Source organism: Leptopilina heterotoma, unplaced genomic scaffold (genome assembly GCF_015476425.1).
Source record: "Leptopilina heterotoma isolate Lh14 unplaced genomic scaffold, ASM1547642v1 Lhet_99, whole genome shotgun sequence".
Lineage (NCBI taxonomy): Eukaryota > Metazoa > Arthropoda > Insecta > Hymenoptera > Figitidae > Leptopilina > Leptopilina heterotoma.
In genome coordinates this window covers 155,526-171,625 of record NW_025111206.1, presented here as the reverse complement: position 1 = coordinate 171,625, position 16,100 = coordinate 155,526, and the positions used below count along the sequence as shown (strand labels likewise).

Sequence of the window (16,100 nt, the reverse complement as noted above, 5' to 3'; positions counted from 1 at the left end):
CATTTTCATCTCTAAGTAATGAACGAAAACAAATTATGTAATTCTCATATTATATATGAAACATCGATTTCTCTTATCTGTGGAAAAAAATTGAGGGGTGTAGGCGAACGTAATTCAATCTGTGATCAACCTCCACTGGGGGCGTATTTTTTATCAAAACAATATTTCAATTTTAAAAAAATACGCAACTTAAATCTTTTTTACTGAGATTAGTAGGTATTTATATTTCGATCCAACGAAATCTTATTTCTTCAATTTGAAAAAAAAAATGCAAGAAAATGCTCTTTAACAGTTCCAGTGTATTTCAATCCGTTAAAAAAAAATTCCCATTCAACAATTTTATTATCAATCAAAAATCCAAATTTTAATCCAAAACTAATCAAATTAAAAAAAGGCAAAAAATTCCAAAAGAAAAAATTTCCCACCCCAATGATAACTCATTGGAAAGAATCAATAAATAGAGAAAAGATAGAGATCCAAACTGAACCTTAAAATAACTTCTTTCATGTACGTAAATTAAATTTTCTAAGAACAGTTTCTCAGATGTTGGCACTTTTAGCGAAGAAGAACGCTCGTGTTGTTCGTGGCAGTTAGAACAGTTGGAGAATAAAAAAAAAGAACAGAAAAGAAAAAAAAAGGCAGGAAGGCAGAAAACGGAGAGAGAGAGAGAGAGAGATTCGCGTATAAAATAAAATCCCAAGAGAGAGAAAGAGAGGGAGTTAAATAGAAGGAAAGGAAAAGTCTCTACCTGAGCCATCACGAGTCACGACCTTAACTCCAAGAGTCTAAGAACTATAAGCATAAGACAAGAGAAAGAGTGAAGAGGAGGGAGGGGAGGGGTTCAGCCACATTCTTAGCCACCCCCATCACTTGAAACTTTTGATGAAAACGAAAATTCAATAGGCGAGTTACAAATTTGAAATTAAAAATTTATCAAATTAATTTTACGAGCATACAAATTCAGAAACTTCAGGACAACGGTAATTTTTAACTTCCTGAATTTTCTATTTTCATTTTAATAATGTCCCGCGTCTGTAAATAAATGAAAGAAAAGAAATTCTATACAGAGGTAATAAATAAGTAAATAAATAAATAATAAAAAATAATAAAAAAATAAATAATAAATAAATAATAAAAAATAAATAATAAAAAAATAATTAATAAATTTAATAATTTATTAAATAATTTTAAAAAATGATTTATCAAATTAAATTATTAAATAATTTACTAACGTCCAAGATTTTTTTTAAAAGACAGAAGAGGGAATTTAAAAATAATTGCATGACTCAAAAAGAAACATCCCTGTTAAAAGTTAAATATTAAATACGTCCCCTTGTTTGCACAGTGTATTATGAAACGATTGAGAGAAGAATGAAAAAAGGAATTAATAATTGAAAGTAGAATCGAATGTATATATGAACGATTTGCGGGCAATAGCAGCAGTTATCATTAACCACAATCTAAAACAGCAAATTCTGAGATGACGTCACATAATCAAGTTCCATAGTTTCAAACTAGGCCATGGTCACTAGTGTTGTCTCTTTTCTATATATATGTTTATATTGGCCATACGATAAAAATAATTTCCGAAAAATTAAATCATAAAAATTTATTGTTCCCAAACTGTAATCGAACTAAAATTGCGAAAATTAATAAACGAAAAAGAATCGCTATTCCAAATTATTGGAATTTAGAAGAAAAATGTAGTTTTCTCTTAAAAAAGTATCAATCAATTAATATATTAGAATTAATTAATTTTATAAACTTAAACTAAAATTTTTTGCTCCTTAGGTACTTTTCTTCGGAGCACATTACGTACTTTGATCTTAAAAATAAGATTTCTGTCTTTTCAGTGTTTTTGATTATTTTTTTTTTATTATTATTATTACTATTAACATTACTATTAGTATTATTATTAGATACTACTACTATTATTATATAATTATTTATTGAATTATTCTAATTAAAAAATTTTTTTTTTAATTTTATAATGAAATATTGTGTTTATATTTTTTTATGTAACAAATATTCGGGACGATATTATTATTCATTAAATTATTTTAATTTTAAATAATAAATATAAATAAATAAGGAGTACATTCGTAAATAATATTTTTTTTTCAAAAATTTATAGAGAAGAAATAATTTTAAAGAATTTTTGATGATGTTGCATAAGGAAATTATTTTGCATTCAAGAATATAATAATATATAAAGAATGAGAGTTTCATCTCAAGTTGGGGAATGTGCACATAATAAAATTGTAGAACTATATAAGAGAAAGTTATCTTCTTATCTGCCTCATCATTTGAAATTTTGTAGACTCATACTGTTAGTCAAATTTCTATTTCAACTAATTAGTGTCTCAGCATTAATTACTACAACTGTAGATATATTTCGAATTGTTTGAAAAAGAAAAAAAAAGAAAAAACACAATTTTTTTATCTAAAAAAAAATCTGCTGTTATTTTATTTTTTCAGAGAAAAAAATATTATTTAAAATTAAAAATTAAAATATAATTTTAAAAAATTCAAAATTTAAATAATGGCACAATATTAATTATAATATCAGGCTTTGCACTCGTTAATTAATTAAAAGGAGTTCAGGGTTATCACAACAATTTGATTAATTCCCTGATTTCCAGAAAAAATACATGAACTGCTTTCCTTATCCTTATCCTTATCCTTATCCTGCTAATAACTTTAATTCTAATTTTTGTTAAAAAAAAATTTTCCGAAGTTTTAGTTAGAATTCTTCAAAACTACGATTATATTTAAAAATATTTTTTTAATGTAAAAAATTAAAATTATTTTAAATATAAAATTTATGTCAATAAAATTTTACAAAATTTCGAATTTTTTCAATTATTTAAAATTATTTTCGGGAGTTCAACCATGTTCAAAAAATTCTAATTACTATTTTATAGAAACCTGAATATTTTCAGAATTTCTAAATTAAATATTATTCGAAACTTTATTTTTGTTTTGTTTTTTTGTTAAATTAGTATTTAAATATTTACATATTGTCATTTATTGTTCCACGCAGTAATTATAATTTTCAATAATTTCAATGTAAAATCATTTGAAATTTAACAAGAATTAAAATTTTCAAAAATTCCAATTTAAAAACCTTTTGAAATTTAATTATTTCTACAAAAATTGCAATTATAACGCTTTTAATATTCAATTATTTTCTAAAACTTTTAACTAAAATTCTTTTAAAAATAAATTCTTATCAGAAAGTTCTACGAAAATTCAATTATTTAAATATAAAAATAAATAACTGATAAAATAACGTTTACAATCAACGAGACTATTGAAAAATAAATTATTTTCCACGCACCGAAAACAATAAATTTTTTTGTTTACAAAATTTTCGTTTTAAAATAATTGATAAAAAAATTTTCAAGTATGAAAGACTCATCAGATTTTATTTCTAGTAGAATGAAAGGAGAAATTATTTTTCAAAAAAGATGCTAATAAAAGGTAATAGATAAAACAAAAATGTCGATTATAAAATTCTTATAATCTCACTAAGAAATGCTAATGTTAGTCATCATAAGTCCATTTGCAATTAGGAAGCAGAGAGACGAAGGTGAATCATTGACTTTCTTGAAAAAAAAAGAAAAAAATTTCTCAATCCCGATGATCACAGAAGTAAAAAATTTTTTTAATATAAAAAAAAGCTCCGAATATTTTTTTTCTAATTATTTTTCTACCAAAAATTATTTGGATAAAATATTTATTTTTAACTTTAATATTGAAATAAAAATTCAAGTCACGATAATAGTTACTAAATTTCAACTAAAATTTAATGAAAATTTATTGAGGTAAAAAAGGCAATTTTTCATTTTATTAAAAATCTGAAGATATACAGGGTTTGCCACACCCATTTTAACACAATTGAAGATGCACGTATATACATGTATTGCTATTGTATCTCTGAAAACAGGATCTGAGTAACCCACGTACTCTAACTTAAACATGTATATCACATCGGAAGTATATATAATGCCTGTCCTTGAGACTGATAAGCAACATGAAATTTATTAAAAAAAAGAAAAAAAAACGTTGATAAAACAGTTAATTACTTTATTTGTACACTATTCAATCCATTCAATTCAAACGATGCAAAAAGAAAATAAAATATAAATACCAAGGATAAATCCGTTTATATTTTCTTCAAAAATATTCATGATCTCTATTTGGATTTTTATAAACAATTTCTTTTTTCTAAATATCTCTTTCTTCTCTACAGTGAAACCTGTCGTAATGCAACTCGATTTTTTAAATTTTATTACACCAGGCCTCGGATCGACTATTTTTGCTAAATAAATATTTAAATATTTCTTATATCTTTTTTCACGCGGGAAATAAAATTAAAAAAATTTCAAAATAATTTCTAAAAATTACAACTATAACCCTTTCAAAATTAAATTATTTTCTACAATTTTGAACTAAACTTTATCTTTAAATCAATTATCTATATTAATGTTTAATAATTTTCCGAAAGTTCTTCGACAATTCAATTATTTAAATACAAAAATTCAACTTTTTATAATAATTGAAACTGTCTATTTTTCTTTTTAAAGATATTAAGGGAGAATATTTTCAAAAATTTTAATAAAGAAATTCTGAAATTTTTTAAAAATATTTCTAAATAATTTTTGAAAGACAATATTTTTACAATTACATAACAATTAAAAAAAATCCGAAAAATTGAAATTTAGTAAAATCTTTTTAAAAATAATTTAAATTTGGTAAAATCTTTGAAAAATAATTGAAATTTGATAAAATCTTTTCAAAATAATTAAGTTTTTAAAAAATAAAAAAAAATAATCACAGTTTTGAAGAATTTTAATTAAAAATTTTGAACATGATTTTTTTCTTCAAAATGTTAAAAATAATTCTAGAATGTTATTTTTTCATGTATTTGAATTTTTCGAAATATACGTAGTTAATCGAAAATATTGGAAATAATTGAATTTTAAAAAATTCGAATGAAAAAATTTTGAGAATTAGTTTTTTCAAAAATATTTTAATATTATTCTTATAATCTAATTTTCATTATTAATTTCCATTTTTATTAAATTTACACTTGAAGATTTTTCATTAAAATTTTTGAGAATTCAATTATTTTCAAAATTTTCAATTAAAATTCTTTTAAAAGTTAATTTTCAAAAATTTAAAAAAAACTTGACAAAAATTTAATTAATTAATTTAATTTAATTAATTTTTCAAAATGTTATTTTCAATTAAATTTTACAAAATTTCAATTATTTAAAATATTTTTCATTCTATATTTCAAAAATTTAATTAGAAAAATTATTCAAAAATAATATTTCAAAGATTTATCTATTGTTATACTTTTCACACTATATAATTCTTGTTTGAAATTTTTGAATACAAAAACAAATTTAAATTTATTGTTACATTCCGACAGGTTCAAAAAATTTGCGATGAAAAGAAAAAATACTCGATTGCATAACACTTGTGAAAGTGATCTCAACTATATTCTCTTTGAAGAAAAGGATCTCTAATGAGAGTTTGAAAATTAAAGTGTCTGCGATGCGATTTAGTTATCTCTTGCGATAGCAATAATAATACATCCCTCTTTTTTGCAATATAATATGCAAGTAGGAGGTTTTTATGTGTGGGAGTTTATAAAGTTCTCGCTCTTGAAAATTATATATACACACATCTCCTCTGCGAATTATCCTATATATCGACATTTTGCCCCATTCAATTACATTATGCGTATGTATATAATGCGGAAATTTCATTTTAGAAGCTACCTTCTTCTTCCTATATACCGTATATTACAGTTGAATAACATATTATTTGAGTTATGAAAGTTCACTTTCATTATTGTTGAGGAAAAATATTAATTGAATTCTCTTGAAGCAGAAAATAGAATCAATACGCAAAAAATACAACAAATCGTTCCCTTATCAATAAAACAGAATTAATTGAAAATGTTCCTAAGATTGTTTTTTTACTAACTATACTAAAACGAATTAAAAGAAATAAAGTAAGTTTTGACAGAAAAAATCCCACCGGGATTCGAACCCCTGTCGAACTTTTAAAAGTTAGTTGCAAACTAATCCTCGAGGCTAAGTCCTAATCTTCTTCATTAGAAAAAATAATTATTAAAAGAATAGTGTGGAGAATTAATTTTATTAATATTACCTAATAATTTTTATTCTTTTTTTAATCTAAACAAATTATTACTATCAAAATTTTATTAAATTATTTCTATCAACTATTTATAGCCAATTCAAATTTCTTTAAAAATATTTTTTGTTAATTTCAAAATTTCTTTTCTATTTTATACTAAAAAATCATCTGAAAAATAAATTACAGAGTCTAAAATTTTGTAAATATGACAAAATTTATATTTATAATTTTTAACGATAATTATAAAGTTTAAACACTTGATTCCGGGAATGTAGGTTATCTATTTATTTAATTTCTCCACTATTAATGTAGAAAAAACCAATCGCTTATTGAAGTGTATTAATAAAAAGTGTATTTCAACAATATCGAAACATCGTTAAAAATTACTTTTAACGTTTTATTTAATGTTTAAACTAAACATTCTTTTAAAAATAGACACAGGAAATTGTGTATTGACAGTTTTATATCAAAAGTTTTATGATACTTTGCAGTATATACAATATCTAAAATAAAAAGTTTTAATAAAGTTAAAAATATCAGGAGAAAAAATTATCGATTAATATTTTTCATTTTTTATCAAATTATTTTAAATTAATTAATTTTATTTTATAAAATTTACGGGAAAAATTATTATTCTGTTATCAAAATTCAAATTTTAAAAAAGTAAAAAAAATTAGTTCACTTAAATGTTCAGAACTTTAGCCCGTGTGGAAAAATTTTAGGGCGCTGACCAAGCGCTTAATAGACTGTCTAACGTCTTTCTAGACCCAGGGCAGACGGTCTTGTCGAGCGGCTGTTCAGAATTGAAACGAAACTTCCACGCTATCATCTAGAATAGACCAGCGTTTCTGGTCTGATCAGCAGTGCTAGTAAATTCTAATCTACGTCTATTCAAAATTTCTCATTATATGTTATGACAACTATTCTTAGAATAATAAAACTTAATTATATTTGAAATAATTTTAATGACTTTTTTTTTATATAAAAAGTATTAAAAAATATTTTAACTTTCTGTATTTTTCACTTCAACTTTCTTTAAGCGTAAGGCTTTGTGTCCCTCCCAATCTTTGGCATTGGAGATAGTAGTCTTTTTGTAAAATAAAATTTACTGCAAATCAAAACAGCCGGATGAAACTATCAGTCGTACTCAGCACCAATCTTTAGGCGTCAACCACTAATTAATGAAATTAATAAATAAAAACTTACTAAATTTGCTATTTAGTGTACAATTTATTCTCAAATAACAATATTCGATGGTTTTTTAAATCATTAAGTATTACTAAATTTGAAGGAGAGGCATATTTGTAGATGACGCCTAAACATTGATGCTGAGTACGACTGCTAGCTTCAGCCGACTAATCAAAACACATAGAAACACATCAAAACCTATTTTTTTCAGTGCACATTTAAAATTACATTATACAGAAAACAACAACAACATAGCACATTATTATTCACGTAAAACAGAAACCACAACAAATACTATAATTCACAAACAAAATGCATCACACACTGACTGATCTAACGACGCCAAACGACGCGACGCCATTAGGCGCCATGTTACTTAACAGCTGGGCATTCATCGACGCATGCGCATATAACATCCTAGACCAAATCTAGACGGTCTTAATAACACCGTACTAGACGGACATATTTGACTTAGATTTTTTCTAATAAGCCAATCTGTTAAGTCACTGATTCGGGACTTGATGGACCGTCTAGAATTAGACGGACTTGATGATTGCTAATCGGGAAATCATTGGACTCTAGACTGCCACAATATTTTTCCACACGGGAGGGACATTTTTTTATTTTGTTTATTATTCTCTTTTTTCCTATTTCAATATTTATTTATTATTTTATTTATTTCGTATTAGTAAACGGGCTGAAAAAAATATCCTTTCGTTATATTCTTATAATAAAAAAATATTTTCAATTTTTCACGAAACAAAATAATAAATTTTCACGAAAAAAATTATAAATATTAATGTTCATTTTTCTTTATTTAATTAAATCGCATTATTTTTCTTTTCATGAAAATTAAAAACAAAATAAAAAAAGACATTGTTACCAAAATTCTGAAAAAAATGTATAAATTAACTGTAAGTGTGTTTTTTAAAGAAAAACCTGTTTATTTTGTCACATACACACGTCATGTATATTCAAACGATTGTGTAAATTTGTATTTCTATCAAGATTATCAAATATCATATAAGGTTAATGATCAAAGAAGAAAATAACATTATTTTTTTTTTTTTTTTTTTTGCTTTTGGCCAAGAGAGAGAAAATAGCATTTACAGAAATAGTAACGAGGAATCTGTTTTCAAGGGAGAAAAAGAGAGAAATAAGAGAAAGATAGAGAGAATTATTCAAGTATATGTTACGAGCGAAAGTTGAGTGTTGAGAGAGTATATAACTAGTGCGAAATTCGTATACCTATTTTTAATAAATTAAATCATTTACATTAATACAAGTTCGATTCGAAGTGTTTTGAACTTTCTATTTTGCTATTTCTAGAGTCATATAGTGATATTACGTTGTACTGCAATTATAAAACATTAGCGACCAATGATCATAATTAGATAACAATATTTCCGAAGAGAGAGAGAATATATTACGTAAAAATAAATTTGAATATCTTTTTATGTTTCAAATTCACTTCCATTTTTTTTACTTGATATATTTTATAGATAATAATAATAAAATTAATGTCTCTCGAAAATTTCCTTTTTTCACGATTTCATAAAAAAAAAATATAATAAAAATCTAAATTTTTAATTTAATGACTCGACCGATTGATATAAAAATTTCGTTAATATTTATTAAATTCATTTATTCACCGCGCATTTCGCAAATACATAATTAAATTCATGTCACTTAATTTCAGTATTTTACAGTCAAAAGGAATTATTTCTAATTTCAAAAGAATTAATATTGTAATCGTCATTAATTATTAAATAAAAATCTAAATTTGTTATTAATTAAATAAAAGTAGCAATTTATTAGGTATTAATTAAATTACTTCAAAGTCTAAATTAATTATTCATTAAATTAAAATCGAAATTAATCATTAATTGAATTCAATTAAAACCGAATTAATTATTAATTTAATTAAATTCGCAATTTTTCTAAGGCCATATCAAATTGAGACAAAAAACGAATAAAAATGTTGCTTTGCAACACTTTTGATTCGTTTTTTGTCTTAATTTGACATCCTTAAAAAAACTGTTGTTAAAATTGAAATTAATTATTAATTCAATAAAATTAAAATCAAAATCAATTAAAATCGTTTATTTATCATTAAAATCAAAATTAATTACTAACTAAATTAAATTAAAATCCAAATTAATTGTTAGTTGAATAAAAACCACAATTTATTATTAATTAATTAATAAAGTTAAAATCGAAATGAATTAAAAACCAATAATTAAATTTAATAAAAATCGAAATTAATTACTAACTAAATTTACCAAAAATCAAAATTAATTAATCGTTAAATTAAAATCGAAATTAAATTAAATTATCAATTAAATAAAAATAGCAGTTTATTGTAAATTAATTACATTGAAATCTCAATTAATTAATACTTAAATTTAATAAAAATCGAAATTATTTACTAATTAAATTAAATTAAAATCGAAAACAATTGTTAGTTGAATAAAAATCGCAATTTATTATTAATTAATTAAATTGAAATCGAAATTCACTAATAATTAAATTTAATATAAAAATCTAAATTAATTACTAACTGTATTGTATAATAAAAATTCGAATTAAATTAAATAAAATTAAATTAAAATCGAAATTAATTAGTAGTTGAATAAAAATCGCATACCTATTTATTATTATTTCATTAAATTGAAATCAAAATGAATTAATTAAATAAAATATTAATTAAATAAAAATAGCAGTTTATTGTAAATTAATTAAATTGAAATCACAATTAATTAATAACTAAATTTAATAAAAATCGAAATTATTTACTAATTAAATTAAATTAAAATCGAAATCAATTGTTAGTTGAATAAATATCGCAATTTATTATTAATTAATTAAATTGAAATCGAAATTACCTAATAATTAAATTTAATATAAAAATCTAAATTAATTACTAACTAAATTTAATAAAAATCTAAATTAATTATTCATTAAATTAAATTCGAAATTAATTATTAATTAATTAAAAATAGCAGTTTATTGTAAATTAATTAAATTGAAATCACAATTAATTAATAAGTAAATTTAATAAAAATCGATTTAAATATCTACTAATTAAATTAAATTAAATTCGACATTAATTATCAATTAAATAAAAATCGTAATTACATATATATCGAAAAAAGAACCAAAAAAAATCATACAGTGGAAAATTTACCTCTCTTGTCGGAAAGCAAGGGGAATAAGGAATATTTTATCTCTAAATATAAAGGAAAATATTGATTGTGAATATAAGGTTCAAAATTCCCAAGTGGAATTTTTTTTAGATTAGGTCCTCGATATTATAGAGGAGTCATGAACAGGAAAAGAAATTGGAACAGATCGATAGGTCGTCTTTCTCTACGCCAGGTTACTAAACTTCGATTCGCCCACATTCTCAGAAACAGAAACGCATTTATTGATATAACATTTTATGTATTATATGATAACAATAATCATATTATCAGTTCGAAATTTATAATAATCTTGAATATTAAAATAAATACTTAATGCTTAAATAATAAATACACTTGTATTTTGAAACTTTTTTTTCTCTATTTAATCGAAAATGAAAGTAAATGAAAAAAAAGAAAAAAGAAATATTAGGAAAATTATATTGATCTAGTTATATTTTGTGATATTTTTTTAAATATAAAATCTAAAAAATACTCGAAACATTAACGTGGCCATTGTAATATTATAACCTTTTTAAAATACGCTTGAATGAACAAAAGTTATGGTCACCTGGCACCGCTTGTTTTCTATGACAATATGACAATAAACAAATTATTGAAAACTATAATTTTAATCAAATTCACCACAAATTATTCTTTTTTTCGAAAAAATAGAATTTTACTCTATTTTTTAATTAATTCATCGTAATTTCTATTTAAGAAGTAAAAAATAATTTCTATTTTAATTCTAAGGACCTATTTTATCGCAATTAAAAATATTTATCAACGAAAGTAAAATTGGAGGAATTTATGAATGAAAAAAAAGAACTTTCTAGTGTACGATTGCGATGGAAAAATAATTTTTGCCTCAAATGGCTAATGAGTATTAATGACGTTAAATGTCAACTGGTGAAAATTTACTAACAATTTTTAACAGAAACGAACTGTTTCAATGTAGTTGACTTTCCAATTATTTGATTAAAAGTTTAATTAAAAAATTTCCTAATTAGTAAAGATTGAAATTCTCATTTTATTCTCAGAGAAGAAACTTAAAAAAAAGATAAATTTAATTAATGTACTGCTAAACGAAGTTTTAAAGAGAAACTAGTGTTTTAAATTATCGATTTCTTTCTAGTTAAGAACAAGAAGCAGCTAGAAAAAAAAGTTGCGATAAAAAGTGTGTGAATGACAGGACAATTGTGATATTGTTTCTGCTGTGACAAAATACCATCGTATCATTTACGAGTTTTTCTGTATCAATTTTACAGGCATAGTGCTCTTAATTGTCATTTAAAAAAATCACTATCTAAAAAAGCCTATTTCTCTTTAAAATTTATGACATGTTACAAGTGTGACGTAAATGAAAGCTGGAGTACGCGCAAAAGCACAAAACCTGGAGGGATCCATTTGGATTTTCTAACCTCGCCCAATGATTTTTTTTTATTTTTTAAATTACTAATTTCGAATATTGATATCTTGTGTAAGGTACAAATACCTGTATATACATATATATATAACTGACTCCAAGTAACCGGCTTGTCGTTGCTATTGAAAACCGGTATTTTCGAAATCTCAAGATGGTAAACGAGGAGAGGAATCGGAGCATAAAATTTAAAATTGCCAAAACTTACAGTCCAAATGTTTTTTCTTGGGTCCTATCATTTCCTCGGTGGTTGCTTTACAAACAGCTTTTGCAAGGCCCTGTCCAGCAATGCTGTGCCTTGCTGCCAATAATCTGTCGCTTATCGTTTGTCCCGCCATACTGGAGTTATTTCGCCTAAAATCGTGCCGTTCTGTCCCGTCCTGATTTGGTCCTTTAAATTATTGTACACTATCCTCTTGTTCTTGAGTTTATCTATATTGGATTTTCTTCTTTTTCGACGGATATTTAAAAGCACCTGTATTTTTTTTTCTTTCTAATATACAACACACGATAATGACACAAAAACTTTAAAACTTGGCACCCACCACCTCACGCACACTTGAGTAAACACCGATAACGATCACTCCACCTTCCGGTCCAGCTTAACCCTTTTACGCCCTTTTTATCAAGTTCCCGTACTTGTCCTGTTAATTCTCCAGTCTCTTTCTCTCTCTATCTATCTCTCTCCTTCTTTTTCTCTCTCTTCCCTTTGCGCGATTTTATATGATCGCTCCAAACTGAGCTGAGCGAGCTCTCAGCGTCAGCTGGAGACAGGTTCAACAATTGTGATGTAATTCAACGTTCCGCCACTTTAGCGCTGCAGTTGGCGGCCATTTTGAATTCACTTCTGCGCATGTCCAGAGAATTGTGTTTTTGTTATTGTACACGTTGTTTTTGATGTAAACAAACCATTCATTTTTATTATTTTCTGTTATTGTTTGTTGATAATTAACAAATTTTTAGAACTTTTCTAGTAATTATCAATGAAATTTACTCTAATATGTAATACCTCTGGTAAATGTCAGAATTAATTGAAACTTGCTGATGGAATGACAGACCATAACCGCACTTAGTTTTTTTTTTTTTTAAACTATTTGAATTTGTAAATATATTTTAATTATCATGAGCTGTAAAGTAAGACAACTGGTCCATAAAAAGGTATTCTTGTTCATTTCAGTTTCTTATTTTACTATTTTTTGTTTAAATTATCTGCACAATTGTTTTTCTTCTCGCTTGACACTTTAGAGGTTATGTTTTCCTTGCCAGGAATTAATTTTTATTATTTATTTATTTTCAGGTTGCTGAATGTCTACATCAAGTGGACTGTGTAAAAAATGTACAAGCATCGAATTTAAAATTGAAGCACAATGTGGAAGGGGGATTTTCCTTTAAATTACCATTGAAAAATAATGAATACGACGTTCTCACGTCAACTGCGGGCATAATAAATAATACTGATAATTATGTGAAGAATATTGAACACGGACAGAGGGAGAATAACAAGTGGATGTTATTTCAATTGCACAGGGATCCTTACGTTAAGAATGCTTTAGAAAATAATGCCAAAGAAATATCGCCACCTGTTAATCAGGATACAAAAAAAATTGTAGTAGAATTCAGTTCTCCAAACATTGCAAAACCATTTCATGTTGGTCACTTGAGATCGACAATAATTGGTAATTTTATAGCAAACGTTAATCAATATTTAAACAACAATGTTACGAAAATAAATTATTTAGGCGACTGGGGAACACAATTTGGTTTCATTCAAATTGGACGTGAATTAGGAAATATTTCACAGTCAAGCCTTAAGAGTGATCCGATGAATAATTTATACAAAGCTTATGTTCACGCGAATAATTTGAGTCTTGAAGATCCGAGTCTACTTGAAAAAGCGAAAGATATTTTTCGTAAATTAGAAGAAGGTGATGATGAAATTTTAAAGGATTGGGAAATTTTGAGACGTTGTACAGCTGATGAATTGAAAAATACTTATGGTAGATTGGGTGTTACATTTGATGAGTATCACTGGGAATCTATGTATAATGCGAAAAAATTGAAACCACTTATTGCTAATTTAGAGCAATTGAAATTATTGACAACTGACAGTGAAAATAGGAAAGTTATTTGTATAAATGAGAAAAATGTTCCTCTTTTGAAAAGCGATGGTACGACATTGTATTTAATACGAGATATTGCAGCAGCTGTTGATAGATTTAACGAATATGAATTTGATTCCATGTTTTATGTTGTGGACAATTCACAAAGTGAACATTTTTCAAAAATAAAAAAATGCCTCGAACTTATGCAATATCCGTGGTCGAATAGAATTGAACATGTGAAATTTGGAAAAATTAGAGGCATGAGCACGAGGAAAGGAACGGCTGTATTTTTAACTGATATTCTAGATGAAACGAGATTAGTTATGAGAGAGAAACAAATGCAATCTCCAAGTTAGTATTTTTGTTTTACTTTAATTTAATTTTAGTTTTTTTTAACTTTTCTATTTTTGCTTTGTCTGGAAATCAGGAAAAAATAAAATCACATTTTTGTGGCAATCCTCTACAAGATATTTTCATAATTTACACTTTTAATATAAATTATAATTAAAATTCAATAAAAATTAGTCTTATTTTCAATAAATTTTCCAGATTTGAAGCATTTTTGAAGATTTGTCAAATTTCAGATACGAAAGTTTCTTTGGATGTGATTGATGAAAGTACGGATATTCTTGGCGTTTCGGCAGTCATCATTAATGACTTGAAACAAAAACGAAATCAAGATTATAATTTTGATTGGAACAAGGCTTTAGATGTAAAATTTATTCAATATTTTATTTGAATTTCGTATAATTAATTTATGATTTTTATATTAATTTTTATCTTTTATTTTCAGTTTAGAGGCGAAACAGGTGTTAAATTGCAATACACTCATTGCAGACTAGAGAGTTTGATTGAGAATAATGATATTGAAACAGCAGTGGAATGTAATCCGGAAATATTAAACGAAGCAATTGTCGATGAATTGGTACTTATTTTTGGCCTTTTCGACGAAATGTTACTCAAATCACACGAAAAGATGGAAGCATGTATTTTTGTGAATTACCTATTTCGTTTAAGGTAATTAAGGAATTGAATTGAAAAAATACTTTTTAAAATTAATTTAAATTATATTAATTCAATTAATTCGTATTTCAATTATATTAATAAAATTAAGTTTTAATTAAATTAATTAATAATATATGAAGTTTAAATACTCTTATTTTAACTTCATATTCTTATTAACTAATTAAAATTATTATCGATGTTAATATTGTCTATAATTAATTTCTTGAAAATTAATATTCAACATGGAGAATTTTCTCCTTTTCTCTATAAATTCTCTAATGTGTATCATTTTCTTTTCTTTTCAGTCACGTTATTAACAAATGCGTAGTTTCGTTGAGAGTTAAGGATGAATCGCCGGAAATCGCTGCACAACGTTTACTTCTCTTCAAAGTGGCGAAAAACTTTCTTGCTCAGGGAATGAAACTAGTGGGATTGACTCCATTGAAAAGAATGTAAGTTTTGTAAAATAGAAAATAGAGTAATTAGATTAGAAAATGTTTTTTATAAGAATCTAAAATAAATTCTAAAGAACAGTTTTAGAGTTAAAAAAAAGTTTCTGATTCTTTATTCATTCTAACCCAATTAACTAATTTATTAATTTACGTTATTAGTTAATTAAATTGTTTAAGAGTCAAAAATGTATAAACGATTCTTTAAACTAGATAGAAAAGTAAATTTTTTCCACATTTCGTACAAATCTTCTAACGCTTTTTCCAGGTGAATTTTCTTCTGGCTCCTTCTTGACCAGGTTTCTTTCGTTCCCTTCTTCTCCAGTCCCTTGTCAAAAGACCGGCTGACAAATAAAAAAAAGGATTTTAGCATTTGAAATTTGAAAATTAATTAACAAAGTTGGAAATTGAAATATAAATTCTATTAATTTGGTGAAAATTGATTCGAACTCACCTACTTTCATTTTTTCGATCATGTGTTTGTCGACAAAACTACGAAGACCCCAGGCAATACCCCAACGAATCGCTCCTGATTGTCCGGTTGTTCCTCCCATACTAATAGTCGCTTCAACGTCGA

The 16,100-nt window shown here is 25.0% G+C and overlaps 2 protein-coding genes across 11 annotated transcripts in view; one reads left to right on the top strand and one right to left on the bottom strand.

The window, feature by feature from the left end:
• Positions 1-12,733, bottom strand: part of LOC122512444 (phosphatidylinositol-binding clathrin assembly protein LAP) — a 60,690-nt gene extending 47,957 nt beyond the window's left edge. For 3 of the 9 annotated variants that reach the window (XM_043628266.1, XM_043628269.1, XM_043628267.1), the window contains exon 1: positions 12,176-12,731. In XM_043628266.1, coding sequence (XP_043484201.1) covers positions 12,176-12,305 — 130 coding nt within the window. In that variant the 5' untranslated portion in view covers positions 12,306-12,731. Of the gene's footprint in view, positions 1-12,175 lie in introns of all 9 variants that reach the window. The other 6 variants (XM_043628273.1, XM_043628271.1, XM_043628270.1 and 3 more) reach the window with 5 other exon arrangements.
• A 103-nt stretch (positions 12,734-12,836) lies between these two features.
• Positions 12,837-15,949, top strand: LOC122512446 (probable arginine--tRNA ligase, mitochondrial). Of its 2 annotated transcripts, XM_043628277.1 has the most exons (6): positions 12,837-13,125; positions 13,265-14,420; positions 14,654-14,781; positions 14,863-15,086; positions 15,380-15,526; positions 15,792-15,949. In XM_043628277.1, the coding sequence occupies exons 1-6, from the start codon at positions 13,090-13,092 to the stop codon at positions 15,793-15,795; spliced, it is 1,695 nt and encodes a 564-aa protein (XP_043484212.1). In that variant the 5' UTR covers positions 12,837-13,089; the 3' UTR covers positions 15,796-15,949. The 2 variants fall into 2 exon arrangements, with proteins under 2 accessions (XP_043484212.1, XP_043484213.1); XM_043628278.1 differs by lacking the exon at positions 15,792-15,949 and having other exon boundaries at positions 15,380-15,530.
• Positions 15,950-16,100: the final 151 nt, after the last annotated feature.